Source organism: Stegostoma tigrinum, chromosome 15 (genome assembly GCF_030684315.1).
Source record: "Stegostoma tigrinum isolate sSteTig4 chromosome 15, sSteTig4.hap1, whole genome shotgun sequence".
Lineage (NCBI taxonomy): Eukaryota > Metazoa > Chordata > Chondrichthyes > Orectolobiformes > Stegostomatidae > Stegostoma > Stegostoma tigrinum.
In genome coordinates, this window is record NC_081368.1 from 25,246,053 (window position 1) to 25,269,836 (window position 23,784).

General features: G+C 41.0%; 1 protein-coding gene across 3 annotated transcripts in view; it reads right to left on the bottom strand.

Moving 5' to 3' along the window:
* LOC125459058 (short transient receptor potential channel 5-like) overlaps positions 1-23,784 on the bottom strand; it is a 90,715-nt gene that overhangs the window by 46,981 nt on the left and 19,950 nt on the right. For all 3 annotated transcript variants that reach the window (XM_048544985.2, XM_059651379.1, XM_048544984.2), the window contains exon 2: positions 20,402-20,801. In XM_048544985.2, the coding sequence (XP_048400942.1) occupies positions 20,402-20,779 (378 nt within the window). In that variant the 5' untranslated portion in view covers positions 20,780-20,801. The remainder of the gene's footprint in view (positions 1-20,401; positions 20,802-23,784) is intronic.

A 23,784-nucleotide genomic window follows, 5' to 3' on the forward strand; every position in this document is an offset into this window, starting at 1 on the left:
GTGTTAATGTTTTGAGTCCAATAGGACTCCTCTGCAGAATGTACAGTTCATTTTGCTTTTGATTTGTTTGTTACAGTGAAAGCCTTAAGTAGTTGCTGTCCCAGAGTTTACAACGATGATCCTTTTGACTTGCCAGGACTTGCGTTTCCTTGATCTTTCCTCGCCAGGTGCTTTCCCTTGCTTGCAAGAGGCACAGAGCAACTGGTTCACAACTTACAAAATCATTGTCTTCTCCCTTCAAAGTAACAAGTTACAGCAATTAGTGAGGTAAAATAAACAGGTTTTCATCAGGATTTAGGTTTTGTTTTTCTGCACATGGAAGGACCTCACCTCCCCTTCCAGGGATCCAAAAGCTTTTTTCCCTGTTTACACCCACAAACTGTTCAGCTACCTGGGAGCCGATCATATAGTCATTAGCAGGCAGAAGGCATTTTTCATCAATAACATGTTACCACTTCACAGGCCAAATGGCTACATTTTGCCAGCTGAATCTCACTTTGTACACACTCCCTGTTGCCAATCGCCTGGCCCCGCTACCTGAACAAGCAACAGAGTAAATAGCACTTAGAAATAGGTGCTCTTAGCTTGCTGTTAAAAATTGCAGCAATCTCTTCTACAATCCTTGTTTTTTGTTAATAATTCCTTTCCCATTTCATCTCACAATCAAAAATGCAGAAAGATTTAAAAAAACAATATTGACAGATTATGAACTCTGTCATAGTCCAGTTGGGCCAAATGCTTTGTTTCTGCACCATATGCATGTATGCAATTTTAATGTCCCAAACTACTAGCGATTTGACAAATAAGGGCAACACAGATTTGACTAAACAATTGCACATTGCAAGTAACAGCAATGTGCTTTGTTGTCTGGCCAGATTTTGAAGCAAGTGAAAATGACTTAAGTAATATGCTTATTTATTTATATTCAATTTTATTACCACCATTCATTGTATCCCTGTTTTAGTGAGAAGGATATGATGATCTAAGATGCACACTCCTCCAGACAGAACACAAGTATTGCAGAATAAGTGAGCTCTGAGTTGAGTCTACCTTTCCCATTGCCTCACCATTACTTACCTGCTGGTAGAACAATGGTCAGATATGACAACTTAATAATGAATCTATCATGATTAGGACCAGGTTGACCTTGTTAACTATGAGGTTCTTGATTGGGGTTGTTACGCTGGGCCGAGCAGGAAAGCCTTGGCTGACCAATATATCCGAGAGATTAGAATCTCCTCAAATGAGAGTTGAAACCTTTTGGACCCAGTGAGACCAGATCACCACAGAGAATAGCATATTACTGTGGGGAGTAAGGTTGATTGTCCAAATTGAAGGTTACCATCAGATACTGTCTGAACTTCACCAGGGTTACCAGAGGTTTCCAAGATGAAGATGCTAGCAGAGAGCTTGGTCTGGTGGCCAGGGGTGGATGCCAACATAGCTGCATTGGTATGACAGTGCCCAGAGTGCCAACAAGGACAAAATTTGCCAACAGCAGCACCCCCACATTCATGGGAACGGCTGTGTAAACTCTGGACTCAGTTGCATGTCAACTAAACCAGTCCTTTGAAGGGCTCAATGTTCCTGGTCATTGTGGACATCCATTTAAAGTGGTTGAAAGTGCATCAAGTTCTTTCAGCAAACTCAGGGATGATGATTGAGAAGCTGTGAGCATCGTTCGTGACACACAAACTCGTTGAAATGTTGGTCACAGATATCATTTACCAGCAGGGAATTTGAATATTTCCTAAAGTCCTGGACAGCTCCATACCACCAGTTGTCCAATGGTCTGGCAGAAAGAGCAGTCCAAACGTTGAAGGCAGGCTTATATAAGCAGCCTACAGCATCAATTGAGACCAAACTCTCCCAGTTCCTATTCGATTATAGGACGACCCCATCTGCAACAACAGGGATGGCTCCAGCAGAGTTACTGATGGGGAGAAGACTCTGCACCACGTTAAACCTGATATTCCCAGACCTGGAGGGGTGGGGAGGGTGAAATGGCAGCAGGAATGCCAATGCCAGCCACATGCCTCCTCTAAGCAAGAGACACAATTTAATTCAGGGGAAAAAGTTTGGTGCCGGAACCTTGGAAATATTCCTGTATGGGTACAAGGCAAGGTTGATATGAGGTCAGGTCCCAAAAAAAAAGCCTTACAAAGTCTGGGTAGGTGATACAGTACTGAACAAACATGTGGATCACCTCAGAGCCATTATCTTACAAAGAGGGCAGGAGCAAAACATACCTGGCCCCTCAGAACAGCCCAAAGGCCCACAATTGCAGGTGCTCCCCCTTCATCTGTGTCAAGGAAATCTCAGAGTCTGAAATGGATGCAGCCTCGATACCACTGCTGCTGGAAGAAGAGGAAGAGACTCTTCTGAGACGATCCAGGTTCAAGAAATGAACCACAGTCTGGTACACTCCTGCTGTGCCTGAATCCATGTTGGACAAACTAGACCTGGGGCAAAAGCATCGCAAAAGAAGCTGCAAGCAGAAGACCAGGCCTACATCTCTGGACTGGGGGTGGGGGAGGGATGCAGTGATTTGGACCAGGTTGACCCCGTTAACCACAATCTTCTTGAGTTCTGTTGTTACTCTGGGTTAATCAGGAAAGCTTTGACTGACCGATGTAACCAGAAGATTAGAATCTCCTCAGTCGGGCACTGATTCAGAGCTGGCTGGCCACAGCCAGTGTACTAGTAAATAATGGGTGACTTGATGATGGGACCTGACTCTGTTACTCAAGCATACCCAGCATCCTCGTCTACCTAAATTGTGCATCCTATAGGGGTATAGGGTACAAGGTACAACCAACTAGTCAGAGTTAGCATTAAGGAATTTAAGGTTAAATTTCCATGACTCTGCTGCGACCAACCCAGGAAGAAAACCATTGAGACATTAAACAAAATTGAACACCTTAATTTCTTACTTATTACTGGATTGGAAATGGGAAGAAAAGCCTGCTTCCCCGTCCACCAGCATTAAGTCAATTGTCAGATAACAAAGTGTGGAGCTGGATGAACACAGCAGGCCAAGCAGCATCTCAGGAGCACAAAAGCTGACGTTTCGGGCCTAGACCCTTCATCAGAGAGGGGGATGGGGAGAGGGAACCGGAATAAATAGGGAGAGAGGGGGAGGCGGACCGAAAATGGAGAGAAAACAAGATAGGTAGAGAGGAAAAGTATAGGTGAGGAGGTAGGGAGGGGATAGGTCAGTCCAGGGAAGACGGATAGGTCAAGGAGGCAGGATGAGGTGGTAGGTAGGAGATGGAGGTGCGGCTTGAGGTGGGAGGAAGGGATGGGTGAGAGGAAGAACAGGTCAAGGAAGCAGAGACAGGCTGGGCTGCTTTTGGGATGCAGTGGGGGGAGGGGAAGAACTGGGCTGGTTTTGGGATGCAGTGGGGGAGGGGAGATTTTGAAGCTTGTAAAGTCCACATTGATACCATTGGCACCTTCCCCTGCAACCACAGGAAGTGCTACACTTGCCCCACACCTCCTCCCTCACCCCTATCCCAGGCCCCAAGGTGACCTTCCATATTAAGCAGATGTTCACCTGCACATCTGCCAATGTGGTATATTGTATCCACTGTACCCGGTGTGGCTTCCTCTACATTGGGGAAACCAAGCAGAGGCTTGGGGACCGCTTTGCAGAACACCTCCGCTCGGTTCACAACAAACAACTGCACCTCCCAGTCGCGAACCATTTCAACTCCCCCTCCCATTCCTCAGACGATATGTCCATCATGGGCCTCCTGCAGTGCCACAATGATGCCACCCGAAGGTTGCAAGAACAGCAACTCATATTCCGCTTGGGAACCCTGCAGCCCAATGGTATCAATGTGGACTTCACCAGCTTCAAAATCTCCCCTTCCCCCACTGCATCCGAAAACCAGCCCAGTTCTTCCCCTCCCCCCACTGTACCACAAAACCAGTCCAGCTTGTCCCCTCCCCCCACTGCATCCCAAAAGCAGCCCAGCCTGTTTCTGCTTCCTTGACCTGTTTTTCCTCTCACCCATCCCTTCCTCCCACCTCAAGTCGCACCTCCATTTCCTACCTACCACCTCATCCTGCCTCCTTGACCTGTCCATCTTCCCTGAACTGACCTATCCCCTCCCTACCTCCCCACCTATACTCTCCTCTCTACCTATCTTATTTTCTCTCCATCTTCGGTCCGCCTCCCCCTCTCTCCCTATTTATTCCAGAACCCTCTCCCCATCCCCCTCTCTGATGAAGGGTCTAGGCCCGAAACGTCAGCTTTTGTGCTCCTGAGATGCTGCTTGGCCTGCTGTGTTCATCCAGCTTCACACTTTGTTATCTTGGATTCTCCAGCATCTGCAGTTCCCATTATCACTTAAGTCAATTGTCAGTTGTCTTTCAGATTTCCACAGGAAGGAAATGTACCAAGAGGACAGAGCATTGATATCAGTGTAGGTGTGGGCTGGTTCCAGATGGAAAGCTATGTATTGAATTTTCCAAAAATAGACTTTACTAGAGGTGGCAACCTGACTCATATAACAAGCCACATTTGTTATCTCAGGCCGACCTTGAGCTGTGATGTTAACATATGCTCAGTAACTTGAGTTTGCCTCTCACAGGGCTTTTTAACTAATGTGGCAATACTTATATTATCTCCCAAAGCATAAGAAACTGTGCATGGATGTCATGGTGTTGAGGAAGCATTTATTACAGCTAATTATTCTACAATCACATTACATTCCTCTGGAGCAAAAATATCTGTTAGTATTAAGCGAAGGGTTTACGTCAGGGAACCATACATCCAGTGGAATGTAATGCTTCAAGTCTTCTGAGGTAAGATGGAGTATGAGACCTTTATAACCTCAGGTCATATGATATGATAAGCAGCGATGATATCATGAGCATGCAAAAGTATACTGGTATTCTAATCATGTGGCATAATGCAACACCAACAATCAGGAAATTTATGTCGAAATTGTTGAAGAGCATATGATGTAGATTGTGTAAAAGCATAGTACTGCCATTGCTGGAAATCTGATTAAAAACGGGAAGTGCTGGAGAAACTCAGTAGGTCTGACAGTATCTGTACAGACAGAAATAAAGTTTATGCCTCAAATCTGATATAGCTCTTTTTCAGATGTTGCCAAACTTACTGAGTTTCTCAAGCACTTTCTGCTTTTTTCTAACTACTTCTACCAGCTGGAGTTATAAAAGTTGCTTGATATCAATGTTTGTTCAAAACCAAATGATGCTATCAAGCCGGAAGTTGCACTTTCAAGTTTCAAAATTGATTTGAATGTGGCACAGTTTTAGCAGCAGGGTATAAAGACCATATGGCATATTTCGAACTAATCCTCTTCCTGGTTATACTGCACCACTCATTACATATGTTCAGTGAAGAGGCAACAAAATCTGCATGCTCAAAAAAAAATGCAGTTGGATTTCTTCTGCACCACTTTCAAAATATTATATTAGGTGTATGAATGGAGTTAGAAGTTATAATTTTGCCTCTGGGACCTTGTCTGAAAATTTTAGTCAAGGTGAAAGATTAAAGGGACCTAAGGGAAAATTTTTTCATGCAGAGTGTGGTGCGTGAATGAAATGAGTTGCCAGAGGAAGTGGTAGAGGCTGGTACAATTAAGATGTTTAAAAAGCATCTGGATGCGTATATGAATTGGAAGGGTTTGGAGGGAAATGGGCCAAATGCAGGCAAATGGGACTCAATTTATTTAGGATATCTGGTTGGCATGGTTGAGTTGGACCAAAGGGTCTGTTTCTGTGGTAAATAGTTCTATGACTCTATGACTCTAAATGAGCGTCTCATGTCAGTGCTTGATGTAAAGTTGCTAATTAATGTGAATTTCAATCTAATTTCTAATTTATGAGTCCTCAACACCAAAACTATCCTTAATTCATCATTAATCAGCACTTAATTAGAAAGCATATCCAGTAAGACTGCCTTCATTTATTTTGCAGACACAACATAGCTGTATATCTTGGATAGATTTGTGTTACTCTGGTTTTGCACAAGAGGGGGCGATGTTTACTCTGGATGGCAAGTGAATAACTTATGTGTTGATTAACTCTTTCAAAAATAATTTAAGTATCAACTTATAAAGTAATTTAAGGATCTATGGACAAGAGATAAAGATTACCAAAATGCTGATGGAACATGATGAGTTCCGTGCTGGAAAAATGGAAAAGTCATCTGTGAAAATGAATTGGCCAATGTCAGCTCTGAATGCAGATAGTGATGTTTTCCTGAACTTTTCTTCCGGCTAACGTGAATTTTATAGAACATTTTCACAGGTGACTGACAATGATAAAGACAGATTGCACATGGTCTGTGAGCCTAAGAAAACAAACATTCTTTTCTCATGTCATTTCCTCTTTACAGCGTTAGTTCATGTTATTCCTGAACTCAGCTTGTTTGACGTTATGAAATGGGTCTGAGAAATGAAACTTTTCATTCCTTAGTAGCAACATACCTATTGTTGGTAAGCAGAAAGTTAATTGTAATGTAAATTAAATAACTTTGTCAAAGATATTAATCAAAGTTCAACAAGCGCAACAAATTAATTAAGCTTGAGTGAGTTTCAGTGATCTTCTCAGTATGTGAATTGTATGAATGAATTTCTGCTCACGAGAAGGAAATGTATTAATTCTATATGCATTCTGGAATATTGCAGCATGCAATCAACAACTAAGCTTTAAGTCATTCATTTGCATTTTCTTTTTATTGTTCATCTATGAAGTGCCACTTGTTATGCTGTCATTCCTGCAGAATAAATCATTTTTACTATATTGCTTACACATTGCAGCACATTTGTTTGTAATAAATGTTGGGAAGCCAAAATATGCAGGTCAGTAAATGTCTCCCCAGTGCGGTCATGAGGTGTTTACACAAACTGTGCAGAAGCCATTTTGTTGAAGAATGTTTGAGTCTTTAGGCATTTATTGTAAATGCAGAACTCTCAACTTTAGGAGCTTACATTAAATAACAAATGTTTATAATAGGTTATGTATCAAATAGAATAGAATGAACAGTTCATAGTAAAGCTGTGATTCAAAGTGTTTCAATTCTATTAAATTACATAAACAGAAATGAGATTACAATCTTGAAATCAATTATGCCAATTATCTTTGTGAAAAATATCCATCTTCCATTGTTGATAGAAGAGATCAGGGCTCAAAACAAAGCTGCATGTATTGTTCAGATACACGTTCATGTTTGCACTGAAGGATTTGAAAATCACTGTCAAATAGAATCAATTAACAAATAATAGGCACCGGACAAGAAAAAAACGTTGCTTTTATTAATGGACTTAAATTGCAAATACAACATTTCAAAATTATACTGGTCAGAGTTCTTCTGGTCATTCTGTCTAAAAATATTTCCAAAATGATCTTCCCTTTGTTGCTAAATTACATTTTGAAAGAACTCATTTGTTTTTAAATGCCAAAGGAAAGCATAACAAATGCATTTATAATGTCATAGTACTAAGCACCCAGAGCAATTATGCATCAGTTGCTGAAGGAAAGCATGCAGGTGCAGCAGGCAATAAAGAAGGCAAGTGGTATCTCGGCCTTCACTGCTAGAGTACAGGAGCAGGGATGTGCTGTTGCAGTTATACAGGGCCTTCGTGAGGCCACACCTGGAATATTGTGTGTAGGTTTGGCCTCCTTTTTTGAGGAAGGATACTCTTGCTCTTGAGGGACTGCAGCGAAGGTTTACCAGGCTGATTCTGGGGATGGCGGGTCTGTCGTATGATGAGAAATTGACTGGATTGGGATTGTTTTTGCTAGTGTTCAGATGAATGAGGGAGGAATCTCACAGAGACTTATAAAATTCTATCAGAACTGGACAGGGTGTGTCAGAACCAGGGGTCACAGTATGAGGATTCGGGGTGGACGATTTAGGATGGAGATGAGGAGACTTTTCTTCTTCCAAAGGGTGTGGATCCTGTGGAATTCATTACCACAGGAAGTAGTTGATGCCAAAAAAATTAAGTATATTCAAAAGGCGACTAGATATAGCACTTGGGGTGAATGGGATCAGAGGTGATAAGGAGAAAGCAGGATTAGGCTATTGAGTTGGATGATCAGCCATGATTGTGAAGAATGGTGCAGCAGGCTCGAAGGGCCGAATGGCCTCCTCCTCCACCTATCTTTGTTTCTATGTTATTCTTTTATAATATTTACCAATATATCAAAACAGGTTACCCTGCATAAAGTAAGTAGAATGGGAATCTGGCGCCAGTATATTTTAAAATTAAACCAACACATGTTTTGACCTCGTTATGATAATTTTTGAATGTGACTTCAGTTTAAAATGAATAGCAAAATGATCAGATATTGGTTATAGAAGAAAAAGATACCAAGTAGCTTTTGGATTATTATAAAACTCTAATTTATTCTAATTACTCTAATGTATTTTAAGAAAGGAAACTTGTTCTCTTTACTCGGCCTGACCCGATCAAATGTTGGAACTTGATGGGGTGCTGTGGTGGAAAAGTGGAAATCTGTGGAAGAGCGGAAACAGTCCAGAAAAAGTTCGGCAGGCTGATTCTGGGTATGGAGGGACAAACTAATGAGGAAAGGTTGAGTGAATTGGGCCTGTTCTCATTGGAGTTTAGAAGAATGACAGATGACCTTACTGACATATATAAGATTCTCAGGGACCACAGGCTAGATGTGGAAATGATGTTTCCCTTAGTTAGAGACTATAGGAACAGCACATATAATCTCAGAATATGGGGTCACCATTATAAGGCAGTAATAAGGAGGAATTTTTTATCTAAGAGAATAATGAATCTGTGGCATTGTTTACCATATTGAGTTGGACAGACATTTTAAATCAGGAAGAGGATGAAGGGCTGTGGAGAAAAGGCAAGAAAGTGGATTAATGGATGCTCAGTTCAATCATAACCTCATTGAACAGCAGAGCAGATCTGGTGGGCTGAATAGCCAACTCCTGCTCCTCATATCTCACATCTTGTACTAGCTCTCAGTCCAGGAAGATCGCTGTAATTTCATGCTGCCATGCTGATACTCTTCTGGAGCAGTGGAAATTCCAAATGGCATGCACAATCATGCAGATCTCCTGACCAGCACACGGAATGTAGTTCGGAAATTTCTGCTTTAATCCAGCTTCATTTGGCAGTAACCATCTTTCACACTGAGAGTAGTAAAGACTGTGGCAAGATGTAGCATGTGGTTGTAACATTTCTTCAAGCCTCAGAACCTTTGTACCTAAGAATGTTCTCAGTTTGCAGGGTTTTTTGACGTTTTTATTATATATTTTCTAACCAACCTGAAATGTGATTTTATTACGCACCTCTGAAACAGGTGGGACTTGAACCAAGGACTCCTGGCTCAGATTTAGGGTCACTAACACTGCACCACTACACTCTCCAACCCTTAACCATTGTATGAATATCATCACACTCTAACCACTTGAACTATCCAGTCACTGTTAACATGCTGCTCACCCTGTCTGTGTAATTGTCACATTCTTGATGACACACCAATTTTCCAGCTTTTGTATCTTGTCTTTCGGGTTGGGCTTAAAAGGCTCAAATGAGAGTTAGACTCTTTGTGCATCCTAATGAGAGTCCAAATATGTGTTGAAGATTCCCTTTGGCAACAGATCAGGATCCTGCTCTCCTCCACTCCACCTCTGATGTGCAAAGAGTTTTAACAGGAGCACAGTCTTATCCCAGAGGAAAACACGGGTTCAGTAAAGGCTCTGGGAGGAGGGGTGACTGATAGGGAGACAGGGCATGAAGAATCAGGAGAGTTTGACAAAGAGATCTGCAGACACTTTTCTTCCCAACAAGTACCATGCATTTTCAAAGGTTATGGGGAGAAGGCAGGTTAATGGGATTGAGAAAGGTATCAGCAATGATGAAACGGTGGAGCAAGCATGATGGGCTGAATGGCCTAATTCCGCTCTTCTGTCTTATGGTTTTATGGTCATGTTGAAATGAATGACAGTTATGGATAGAGAGGAAATGGGCTCTCAATTAAAATGCAGGACCTCAAGTGTAATAACAACTAGATTATTGTCATGCGACTTGTACATCTGCATAGAAACAGCTAGATCAAGAGTATTAATACATTATGACTAACGGACTGTTGTGGGAAAAGGAGTTTGCTTTTCAATTAACAAGGAGCTGCATCTATAATATGGGCTTTATGAGAATTGGAAATTTTATGAAAAGTGAGTGAAACTATATAGGGACACTGTGCACAGGGACAGGGACTTGGCTTACAACTGGACCAGGCCATATCTCTGGGCTGCTCACATGTTCTCTTAGTACTTGCTGACGTAGCTCCCACCTGCATGTTTACAGAGTCCATGCCTTGCCTTGTAACACATTGGCTTCAGACAATGCCTAAAGGGTCTCAATGCTACCGCATTGATGTGCTCTTTTGTACAGAAACACAGACAGGCTGCTTGTTTTGCTTGTCAAAAGGGATCTCTTTGGAAGGTTTGGGAGGATATGCAGCTCCAAGGCACACTGAGATGTCACCTAGCAAATACAGTATGTGTCAACTGTCTACATGGCAAACACATCGTATGCATATTCAACCAAATGGCCATGTCGGAAACTGAGTGGGGACTGTTGGTCAGGGAGCTCCTGTCACCGAAGGAACCAACAAAAGGATAGCTTAAGTGAGTGAGTGAAAATCTGACAAATATGGAAAAGTGTGAACCTGTCTATTTTGGAAGAAAGAATTAAAAATAAAGCATATTATCTAAGTGGTAAAAGGTTGCAGTGCTCTGAGATGCAGAGAAATCTGCACGTCCTAATGCATGGATCGCAGAAGATTAATATATAATGTATATCATAGAATGTTAATTATTTATTGTGAGGAGAATTGAATGCAAGAGAGGGAAGTTACACTTTAGTTATACAGGGCATTACTGAGATTGCACCTGGAGTACACAGTAGAGGCCATTGTACTTGGGAAGGATTTTAATGAATTGGAAGCAGATGAGAGGAGGTTTACTAGACTAATACCTGGAATGAGAGGATTGTTTTATGAGAAAAGGTTACACAGGCTAGGCCTATATCCTCTGGAGTTAAGAATCAGACGTGACTTAATTGAAACATTTATGATCCTAGGTTTGACTGGGTGAATATCCACAGGATGTTTCTCTTGTGTGAGAATCTAGAACTAGGGGCTATAGTTTAAAAATAAGAGGGCACCTATTTAAAACAGAGATGAGCAAACTGTGTTTTTCTCTCAGAAGATTTGAGTCTATGGAATTCCCTTCCTCATAAGGCAGTGGGTGCAGAATTTTTAAATATTTTTAAGGCAGTTGTAGCTATGTTCTTAATTATCAAGAGGATGAAGCATTATCAGTTTGTAGACTAATTCTAGGAATATAGACTTGAGGTTAAAATCATTTCAGCCAGTCTCTTAGGGGTGGAGCAGATTCAAAAGGCTGAACGACATACTCTTGTTCTTTGTTCGTATAATTGTAATTTCTTCTCCCAGAGGATAGTGAATGCCTACAATTCTCTATCCCAGAGAGTTGGGGGGGCTAGGTCACCGATGGAAGAGGTTGACAGATTTTTGAAATATCAGCGCTATGATGGCCATGCTTAGCTGGCCTAAAAGAGGAGTTATACACTCGGCAGATCAGCCATTATTTTATTGAATGGCGAGATAGGCTTGAGGGGCTGAATGGCTCACTCCTGCTGCAGTTCTTATGTTCTAACAATTGTGGGTGAATTTAACGACTCCAATTTTAATCAGGCAGACAAGGTAATTAAAGCAGGTAGGGGACAAAGTTCTCACAATGTGCACTGGACTTCTTTCTAAATGAAAACGTAAAAAGCCCAACAAGGTAAGGGATTGGATCAAGGAGTGGGAATAAACCAGACCAAAAAAGAGAAGTAAAAAGTCAGTGAACATATAAGAATAGTGCACATAATATAACATGCATAATGATGATAGTAAGTTAGAGTAAATCTTAAAGGGTTGGGACTAGAATTTGGGAAAATAAAGTAACTATCAATATGGGCAAACAACAGTGTACAACAGCAATGGAAACTATAGAAGCACAGAAAGTAGGAGCAGGGATAGTCCACTTGGCCATTTGAGCCTGCTTCACCTTCCAATATGATCATGGTTCATTATCTAAATCTGTACCTTGCCTTCATTTTCTCCCTAGATCTTTTCACAGAATCACAGAATCTCTATGGTGGAAGCAGGCCACCAAGCCCATCAAGTCTACAGCAAACCTACAAACAGCATCCCACCCTGATCCACCCCCCTCCACCCCACCCTGTCCTTGTAACTTTGCATTTACCCTGGCTAACCAACTTAGTCTGCACATCCCTGGACATGACGGGGCAATTGAGCATGGCCAATCCATCTAGCCTGCATGTCTTTGGAATGTGGGAGGAAACCACAGCATCCAGGGGAAACCCACGCAGACACAGGGAGAATGTTTTTGGACTGGAGGCCTGTGATTAGTGGTGTTCTATAGGGATTACTTCTGGGTCCTCTTTTGTTTGTCATCTATATAAATGATTTAGATGAGAATATAGAAGGCACAGTTAGTACATTTGTGGATGAAACCAAAATTGGTGGCATAGTGGACAGTGAAGAAGGTTTTCTAACATTACAAAGGGATGTTGATCAAATGGATCAATGGACTGAAAAATGGCAGATGGCGCTCAATCTGGATAAATGTGTGGTATTGTACTTTGGTACAACAAACAAGGGTAGAGCTTATACAGTTACTCGTAGGGCCTTGGGTAGTGTTGTAGGACAGAGGGCCCTAGGGGTGCAGGTACATATTTCTTTAGAGTTTGTGTCACATATAGACAGGGTGGTTAAAAAGGCATTTGGCACACTTGTCTTCATTGCTCAGTCCTTTGAGTATAGGAGTTGGGATGTTATGTCGAGGTTGTGCAGGACATTGGTAAGGCCTCTTTTGGGATACTGTCTCTAATTCTGGTCACCCCATTAATAGGAAGGATATAATCAAGCTGGAGAGGGTTCAGAAGAGATTTACCAGAATGTTGCCAGCTATGGAGGGTTCGCACTATAAAGGAAGAGCTGAAAGCCTGGGACATTTTTCACTGGAGCGTAGGAGATTGAGAGGTGACTTGATAGAAGTTTATAACATAACGAGAGTTATAGATAGAGTTGATGGGAGTTGTCTTTTCCCTAAGATGGGGAATTTCAAGACTGGGGGCACAATTTTAAGGTGAGAAGAGAGAGAGTTTTAAAAAACATGAGAGGCAAATTATTGTACATAGACGGTGGTTCGCATGTGGAATGAACTTCCTGAGGAAGTGGTGGATGTACATACAATTACAACATTTAAAAGACATTTGCATGGATACATGAATGGGAAAGGTTTGGAGGGATATGGGCCTACAGCAGGCAGGTAGGACTAGTTTAGTTTGGGATTATGTTTGGCATGGACTGGTTGGACCAAAGGATCTGTTTCTGTGGTATACGAGTCTATGACTATGACATCAGAAGTACTGTAAACAGTTTCAGTTCCCTTATCTACAGGAAGATATACTAGCATTGAAAGTAGTCCGGGAAAGGTTCACTAGATTGATCTCAGGTAAAGAGGGATTTTCTCATGAGGAGAGGATGAATAGATTGGGTTTGTGTCATAGGAGTTTAGAATGAGAGAATGTTTCCATTTGTGGGGAACAGCACAATTTGTGGCCATCAATATAAAGTACTTAGTTACCAAAAAATCCAACCTGGAATTCAGAAGAATCTTCTTTGCCCAAAGAGTGGTAAGAATGTGGAACTCATGACCACAGGAATAACATCAATATATTTAAGGAGAGGCTGGGAAAGTGCTCAAGGGAGAAGGGAGTAGAAACACTGATAGATTGGCAGCAATGCTGACAGAGTTTGGTTGGGATGAACAGTCTCCATCTGTGCTGTGTAATTTATATAATCCTCTATAAAAACTCTGAGGAACTTCAGAGCCTTTGATTTCTTACAGACATGACAGTAATTTGCTTATGATTAACCAAGCAAAGCAGTGATGTAGTATAATTGTTCAGAAATAGTTAAAAGTCTATTGATGTCATATTTAAACCCTGAGGAAATTAAAACAAACTATGGAAGCATATAAACCGATGTAGACTCAAATTAGGCCTCAATTTATCAAATAAGCACTGCAAACATGACCTTTACTATCTGACGATATAAATTTACGATTGAAAGGATTTATGTTCTATTAGTGTCATTAGTCCATGTGCATTGGATCATTTCATAAAAGTTTAACTAAAGTTTTTGTAAGATCTCCTGAGAATCCCAAGAATTTATCCAGTAAGCAGCTGAGTCACACAAACCACAGGGTCCCACGGTCAATCTTTGCTTAAATGGAGTTATCTGATTTCAACAAGGGGTAGTGGTGTGGTGGTTGGGATGAAGGAAGGATGTTAAATTTGGTCACAGAAACCCCTTCCCTCACCCATTGAATTGTGATCCAATTATGTCCTGTTAATGGAGAACTTTAAGAAATATGTCCAAAAGGAGCTTAGGCTCTACTTCAATAAATGTCACATGAAGTAGTGTATCTACACTACCTGTCAAGGTTCACACATGAATAACAACACCTTAGTGAAGGCTTGCTGGAGTTTTTGGACCATTGCCCATAATAAAATGAACGGCTTCAGGAAAGGAAGGGAGAAACAAAAACAATGTAAGGATTAAAAAATATTTTTAATAAGCCACATATTCCCAGACAAGTGAAATGACAGTGGCCCCAGTGGTGCTAACTGATGTTTAATTCCAATTGTGCAGACTGAAGTGTTATAGATACAGTCATAAATGTTTGGAACTATAGTAACCTCATGAATGTGCAAAGATTTAATGAGCTTCGCAAGAAACATTTCAAGTAGATAATGTTTTCTTTCTCATTTCCTCCCAGGTTATCTATTAATCCATTAACAAAGAGGACATGTAACCTACAAGCCTCTGCCGATATCAATTTGTTACCTGATGCAACATCCTGATTGTCCTCGTATTCAAGGCCAAGTTCAGTTTGGCAGGAACACAAAACAAACAGTGTTGGATCAATCACCGTTGTAATTCTCTGTAAACGGACTCATGATTTTCCAACACTAAAGTTGAATACATGTCAAAGTTAAATTTTACCCCAATAGGGATGTGTCTTACAGTTACGTAGTGATCCCCCCGAGGGCTTCTCTGAATTGAAATGTAAAACTGATAGAAACATCCTGCTTCCATAATTTCCATTGTAACAATGATCACACCTCACTGACCAAAGTAAATGAGAAAGCACCCTGACTTGCCAGGAAATTCAGCTCATGTCTTGACCTCACTCGCTCATAAGGTCATAAAATACTTATGGTGAAGAGGGGTATTTGTTCATCATGATTCAACTACTCATGAGGGAACTGTATAGGGTGAATAGCCAAGGCCTTTTTCCTAGGTAGAGGAGTCCAAAACTAGAGGGCATAGATTTGAGGTGAGAGGGTGGTGCAGGTATGGAATGAGCTGCTCAGGAAGTGGCGGTGGCAGGTACAATTACAACATTTAAAAGGCATCTGGACGGGTATATGAATAGGAAGAGTTTAGAGGGATATGAGCCAAATGCTGGCAAATGGGATGAGGTCATATTGGGATGTCTCATCAGCGTGAATGAGTTTGACCGAAGGGTTTACTTCTGTGCTATATGACCCTATGACTCTCTGTTAAGGACCTCCGAGTAATATTAATCGTGACATTATCTTTTACTCGTTCAAACTTGTCCATCCAGTCAAATTGATAGCATTTTGGATTAATCTTTTCTATAGCATAATTTCCCTGATGCTTTTTTCTGAATAGCCATCTATCCAGTTTTATATCATTACTCACACTGTGAGGTTAATAATCAGCCTCATTGCTCTTCAGGAGACTGATCCCAGATTCAAATCCCTCCTGTGCTTCTCAACAATGAGAACCGGTGCGAATGTAGTAACTCTAAAGCTCAATTACAACTTCCTTTGGCTCATGCTGTACTAGATGTTGATGTCTGCTCCATATTGAATGGATATATTGGGCAGAGTCTTATTGACTTAGGTTTTAAAGGAAGGATGGGACCATTTCCAGAATCTGATCCCAATAGTTTTTTTTTAGGTTTGCCACCTCCAAGAATTTTCTGGGGGCTGCCAATTGACAGGAAGCCTCCACATCCAACCCCATCTGTTTGATGAAAGACAGCAGTTGGGTTGTGTTGTTGGAAGGACCAATCAGATAGCCCAAGGCTCCAGATGGCCTGCAACCATATTGGAAGAGCCGACTACAGAAGGTGGGAGAACATGAGGGTGCCATAAGATTAAAATGCTTCTTGAACAGTTTTATAACAGCTTTCAAAGTAAAGGTTGAGCACTACCGCCAGTTCAGGAAATAAAGGAGGTTTCACCGGCCTTCTCGCTGTCTGTTCGGAGGCTGTCTAAAGCCATTTGTCAGGATCCTTACTCAGCAAAAGGCTTCTACATGGTCAGGAAAGTCTTGAAGATTTCATCCAATCTGGCCCCAAACTGCCACTTAATCGCAACCATCAGTTAGCTGCCCATCACTGCTAGTTGGGTATCAACTTCCAACCTGACCCTATATCTAACAAGATCGCTTGAGGGTGGAATCACGTGGGTAGATGACACAATCTAATCTAAAATTCTCCACGTCCAAAGTGTCCTCCACACTGTCTTAGGGGAGGTGATGGCCTAGTGGTACTATTGACTGTTAATCAGAGACCCAGTTAGTGTTAGAAATAGATAAAATGTGAATTCAAATGAAAGAAAATCTGGATTTGAAAGTTTAATGATGAATTCATTGTTGATTGTCAGGAAAAACTGTCTGATTCACCAATGTCCTTTAGTGAAGGAAACTGCCATCCTTACCTGGTCTGTTCCAGACTCACAGCAATGTGGTTGACCCTTAATTGTCCTCCACGTATTTAGTGATAGCCAATAAATGCTGACCTAGCCAGTGACACTGTCATGCAGCGAATGAATAAAAATGACAGCAGTTGGTATTGGGTATTGAATGTACTGAATTTCACTCATCTGTTTTGGCACTATAGAGTATTAATGTTGCCAACTTCCACTTCCTCTGTGCAATATTTTATGCTTCGTTGATAATGTTTGGCCCAAACATACTTTGGTTAACTAATTCTGTAATTTGCAGCTTGTCACTTTCAATTCAAATGTGCTACCATCTGCAAATTTCACCAAATTGTATTACGGTTCTGAATCCAATGATGTAAATTAGATACAGTAGCATCCTAACACTGAGACCTGGGCACCCCACTCTCGTTACCTCTGTGCTGGTATTGTGTTATGTTTTATGGTCAGTATGTCAATATACATTCAAGAAACGAAATCTGCCAGTATACCTTTAAGAGACATGCTCATTGTATCATCATTGCAGCATGTGACTTAAGGGGATAAACATCTTACTTTACACCAGGATCGGTTGAAGCATTACACTGTAATTGAAGCATGCTGCTCATTGCTGTTCTGTTGTAATTTCATAGCTTAATGTTAGTCCAGATACTGATGTTTCTGTGAATGTAATGTTTGTACATAATAGTTAGTACTCATGGAATGTCTGTTGGATTCTTTAATACTACATTATCTATTTTTATGTTTTATGGGAGATAACATAAACATTGCTGCTCCAGGTAAATGACCTTCCTGGAGGCAAAATTACATCAATTAGTTATCACTCTTTATCTAGGAGCTGGGATGACTTTTTTTTTACTTCATTCACAAGCTTTGTATTGAATTTCCATAGTTCTGAACAGAGTAAGATTTTTTTTGGGAGTGTTGATAGTGAGGAAGATGAACTCAGGCTGCACCCTGATATTGATCAGCTGGTAAATTTGGCAGCTAGAATTTAATCTCAATAAGAGTGAGATGATGTATTTTGGGAAGTCTAATAAGGGAAGGATATATACAATGAATGTTAGTTGGTCATTTGGGAGTACTGAGGAGAAAAGAGGCCTTGGTGTATAAGTCCATAGATCTCAGAATTCCTACAGAGTAGAAACAGGCCCTTTGGCCCAACAAGTCCACACTGACCCTCAAAGCATCCCACCCAAATCCACCCTCTTAATCTAAACATCCCCGAACACGATGGTCAATTTAACATGGCCAATCCACCTACCCTGCACATCTTTGAACTGTGGGGGGGAAACCAGAGCCCCTGGAGGAAACCCTCGCAGACACAGGGAGAATGTGCAAACTCCACACAGACAGTCACCCAAGGGTGGAATTGAACCCGGCTCCCTGGTGCTGTGAGGTAGCAGTGCTAACCACTGAGCCACTGTGCCGCCCCATTCCTTGAAGAGTCTGCACAGGGAGGCAAGGTGTAAAGAGGCTATGAGATATTTGCTTTCATTAGCCAGAGCATGGAATATAAGAGGAAGAAAGTCTTGTTACAACTTCATAGAACATTGGTTAGGCCACAGATGGAATGCTGTATGCAATTCTGGTTGCCTCGCTATTGGAAAGATGTGATTGCAACAGAGAAGGTGAGGATGAGATTCATCAGGGTGTTGCCTGGCATGAAGAGAGACTGGATAGGCTGAGTTTGTTTTCTTTTGAGCAGAGGAGACTGAGGGGGGATTGAGGTGTACAAAATTATAACAGGTATTGATAGGGTAGATCATGAGAATCTCTTCCCCATGGCGGATAGACATGAATTTACCAGAGGACATGAATTTAAGGTGAGCAGGAAGTGGTTTAAAGGAGATGTTAAAATAAAGGTTTTTCACCCAGAGGGTAATGGATATATGGAACGTGCTGTCTTAAAGGGTGGTGGTCTCACATCATTTAAGAAACTCCTAGATGAGTGTTTAGAATGCTATGGATCAATTGCCGGTAAATGGGATTAGTGTAGTTCGGTGTTTGCTGGTCAAAATAGACATGATGAGCCAAAGCGCCTGTTTCTATGCTGTATGACTCTATGACTCTATTCATGTTACCTGAATCAAATACGTTTTGGAATATAGAGTTTTCCAGAGTTAGCTCAAGCTTTCGCTTCATTTATCCTTGACTATCTGGAATGCTTGTACTAGGCTATAAATTCTACTGAAATTGATTCCAAATAATCAATTTCATTATTTTACAGAGTTGTCTGGGCCACAAAGCACAATCAGGGCTTGTGTCCCTTGCTAAAACTGCTGACTATTCCAGGATATTCTGGAATCATCCTGCAAAGATAACTCCTGGCATTTTATTCTCCACAGCTAAGAATGTTTTTAAACACCTCTCACTTGTGTTCCCTTCCCTTACCTTTGACAATGAGTATGTGGAGCTCCTGAACTTGTACGTCAGGAAGATTGTGATAATCTAATCAGCTAACTTTGCAATGTCCTTATCTCACAGTAGGTTACTGCACAAAACTACCCTTAAGGTCCACCCTGCTTTACCCCTGAACTCACTCCCCTAGTTTCTGTCAATCTCTTTTTATGACAGCTCTGAGTTCAATCTTAAACACGAAACACACCTCCTGCTCACGTTGCTATATCTTGAGTCTAAACTGCCGATCACCCAGCTCTTAAACATGTTGTTGCCTTTTAAGCCTGAATCCAACTTTCTTGGAATTCCATATTCAAATCCTTCATTTGAGTTTCCACACCCCAGCCACTGTACTGAAACAGCTCTTATCAAAGTTGCAAAATGTATCCTATACAACAGTGACAAAGGTAAACTTTACTTCCTCATTCTTGTAAACCTGTCTGTATGTTTGTCCAAAGCATCCTCCTTTGCTGCATGTCTGGTTTCATTCCTATCTACCCAATCGGAGGCAGAATGCCACTTGCACTGCCTTCTCTTCCTATTGCCACACTGTTACCTCTGGTTATAGAGCAGCAGAATTCCTACAGTGTGGAAGGAAGCCATTCAGCTCATCAAATCCATACTGATCCCCCCCCAAAAGAGCATCCCAACCAGATCCTCACTCCTACCCGATCCCTGTAATCCTGCATTTCCCATAGCTAGCCCACATAGAATTCTATGATTATATTCTGGTGCACATGAAGATTCTATTCAAGGCTCCCAAGTATTTCTTATTTTTGTGCTGCCCACCGACAACATAATCTAAAGTAATTCATTAGTTTCGACTTAAACATTGGGAAGTCAGTAAGAATTGTTTTCAGACTGCACTCTGAGCTCCCTAGCTCCAAGCTACACTTTAGCAACTGTTTGCAATCTTGATGCTTTAGTTGACCCTGAGATGAACAGCCAGTTACATATTAATGCCATGTATTAAATTCATCATAAGGAAGAATCATGTTAGCAAACACAAGTCCTGTCACACTATCACAGATGGCTTACCATCCAATTGCTTATCGCAACATGCCACACAGCAGGATAACATATTCAAACACATAATTTGCAATTAGATGGATTACCTGTTTTTCTCCACTTGGTTTTCTATAATGCAGCAGAAGCTCAACTGCTCCAACAACCTCTTTTCGTATTGCATAGAGCAATGCATCCCCCATGTAAATGCTGAAACTCAGAAGCAGCTCCATGATCTCTAAGTTTTCATTTTCGATTGCGATAAGGAGTGCACTCCGTCCCAGAGGATCCGTGCAATTGATATTAATATTAAAGTAGATTGCAGCTTCCTCCAGAGCTTGCTTCACAGTGGCATAGTCCCCCTTTTCCACCGCATTCAGGTAAGCTTTCTCCTCTAGTGAGAGCTCATTCTCTGCACGTACAATCTGCAATGGAATCCGGTCTATGTATGGAGAATAGTTGACCTTTTTGTAGTACAGCTGGGCCATTGTTCATTGTGCCTCATGGATCCTGTTTTAAAATGAGAAAAAGAAAATTCCGGAAGCTTAGCTTAGCTTTTAGAGCATAACTGATTCAAAATTGACTCTTTGAGTGCTAGGAGGCATTTTAATTAAAATAACTGAATTGGGTTATCTTGTGTGGGATGGTATGGTCTGAGAGGGGTCTAACAGTGGCCTTTGTACTCCAAGGTCAGGAAGAAAACAAAACAACTAATTTCTCACTCTTCTTCACTGTCCAGGCCCTAAGAGTGTATATATGTTTAGGTTGTTTATGTTACCATCACAGCCAAACAGACAAAACTATTGTCTGAGCTATAACACAATGTCTGAGGAACTACAGCAGAAAGGATGAATCAGTAAGGAGAATGGGAAAGAAGGTTTGGAAGTAAGTGAGGATAAGCTATCATTAATGGCTGCATCACTTGCCAATTAAGAATCTTTCCCAATCATGACTCACAATCTTTAGTGAGGCTTTCATTGATATATATGATCATGTGTTCTGAAGCTCCATCTGTCCATTTCTCCTTTTAAAACCATTCTCTTGGCATGAGCTGTCTGTCAAATGCAAAAGTCGTTCCTTTTCACTCTTGAGTTACTGACTTCTCTTATTGCTGTGCATTAAATTGCTTTAATTTTTACATGAGAGGTGCTATAATTAGAATTATTAGGGACATGTGAAGTGCAATGTTTATGGTGAAACAGAATATTTGGTCATTAAGTAATTGCCTTTTTGGATAAAGTAAATGTCATATTCCCTTACATGACAAAAGTAACTATAATTCAAATGTTCATTATTTACTATCAAGTGTTTTGGGATGTCTTTACATCATAAAATTTACTACTTAGATAATGATATTTTGTTTTGAGTGAAATTCACTCTGTTCATTTGCATAGTAACTTGCAGCTTCTCATCCTCTTACATGGTCTCCTTGAGAGGGAAAGAAACAGTTTACAATATTAAGGAATGAGGTGAATTTTGGCGTGATTTATTTCATCTGGTTGTAATCACAGCATCTCCAGCAATGGCTTCTCTTCCTCCCACTAAAGACCCCTGAGTCAATCCTTTGTATCCTTGCCTTTCTTATCTATGCACTGACCCTTGGTAAGGTCATTTGCTGACAATAGGATCAACTGACAACATCTAGCTCCACTCGCCTCACACCTCTCTTGAACCTTCTATTGCCTATGTGTCAAATCTTGGATTATTGCCATTTCCCCTGGTTAAATATTGTGATGGCCACCATATATTCTAGACAATTTGCCACCAATTTTATCATGTCTGCTGTCGCTCAGTCAGTAGCAACTTTGCCTTTCAGTTGCACATGCGCTGGGTTCAATTTCCAGCCTATGACTTGAGTGCAAAATCTGTGATAACTCTACAGTGTCACTGTTACAGGTGTCAATTTTCAGATGAAATGTTCAGCTAAGGCCTCATTTATCTATTGGGTGGATGTAAAAGATTCCATAGCACTATTTTGAAGAGGTGCAGGACAGTTATTCCTAGTTTGCTAGCCAACATCTCTCCCTTATTCAACATCACTCAAACCAGATTATCTGGTCATTACCACATTGCTGTTTGTGGAAGTTTGCTGCACACAGAACGGCTGCAGACTTCCATATATCATACAATGTTTACCCTTCAAATGTGTTTCATTGGCTGTAAAGCACTTTGAAACAATCAATGGTCATGAAAGGTGCAATGTAAATGTTTTTGTTTTCCTCTCCTCCCTGCATCCCAGTCTCTATCTTATACTATCAAACTGTTCGCAACCTAAACATTTACAATGCTAGAATGTTGGGTTTAACATCCACAAGAATAATTCTATGTCTAAAACGCTTACCTCATCTTTCCTGCATCTTATGCTGTGTCAAGTCCAACTTACTTCCCACTTCTATCCTTATCGAGTTGCATTGATTCCCAGACCATGCCTCCATTTGAAAAATTTAATTGTCTCATTGTTATGTTCCCTCCACCCAAACTCTCTTTCTCTTACTTTGGTGTCTCCATTTGTTGCAACAGTCTCACATACTGGATTTTCCTTCCTAAATCTCACAGATCTTTGCCATTCTCTCCCCTTTCCCCTTTGATAAAACATTTTGTCATGCTTCACAATATCTACTTATTTGGCTCAGCACTTTTTATGCTTACACCTTTGCAAAATGCTTTGGGATGTTTTCTGTTCATGCTGGGACAACTTCACATTATTTCATTCTGCTCAGAAATACTTCAAACAAGGGCTCAAACTGACTTCAGCTGTGGAGAACAAAGGAAAATAATCTTCCAGATTCCAATTCAGTGACAATGCAATTGAAGTTTCTATTCTCTCCTGTAATGTTCCATGCCTCATATTTTGTTCCACAGTCCTAACACTTTCCCAAGGTGCCTGGACGTCAAGGGCTTGAAATGCAGTGGTCTGATCCTGATGGTGATACCCTCCAATGCTGATCACACAGGAGTTTCTATGAACAGTGCACCACATCTTCATATGGCTGGTGGAAACCTGCAACACTAAACATATATTGCCCCATATTTCCTGCATTGTACTGCCATAAGGCACAAAACTATAGGCTCCATCTTCCTTTTTGATACAGACTTAATTATCTCATATTTACACAGAAGGTCTTAATATTCAGGTACCCAAACTGCTTCTGAAATCTAAAAGACCCTACTGAGTTCAATTTCAATGCATTCTATTTCACACCATGGCCTCTGTAATTATACTGTGTCTTTTGTCACCCAGGATTAGGATGTGTCTTGTGGGGGGAGATTCTGCCTCTCTAGATGAGTAGCTCAACCCCTGTAAGACTGCTTAAGCATTTCCTTTAAAGTTAAGACTATCCTATTCCAGTTTGGACTGAACTCAAGGCATGCTTCCTTTTCCATGTAAATGCAGAAAAGGCTCCAATGGACTAACTAATACCATATCAATTAATTTATTCTAAGGGCAAGAGTGTTCTTAGCATAACAGAACTTTGGATTCAGTCTGAAGGTG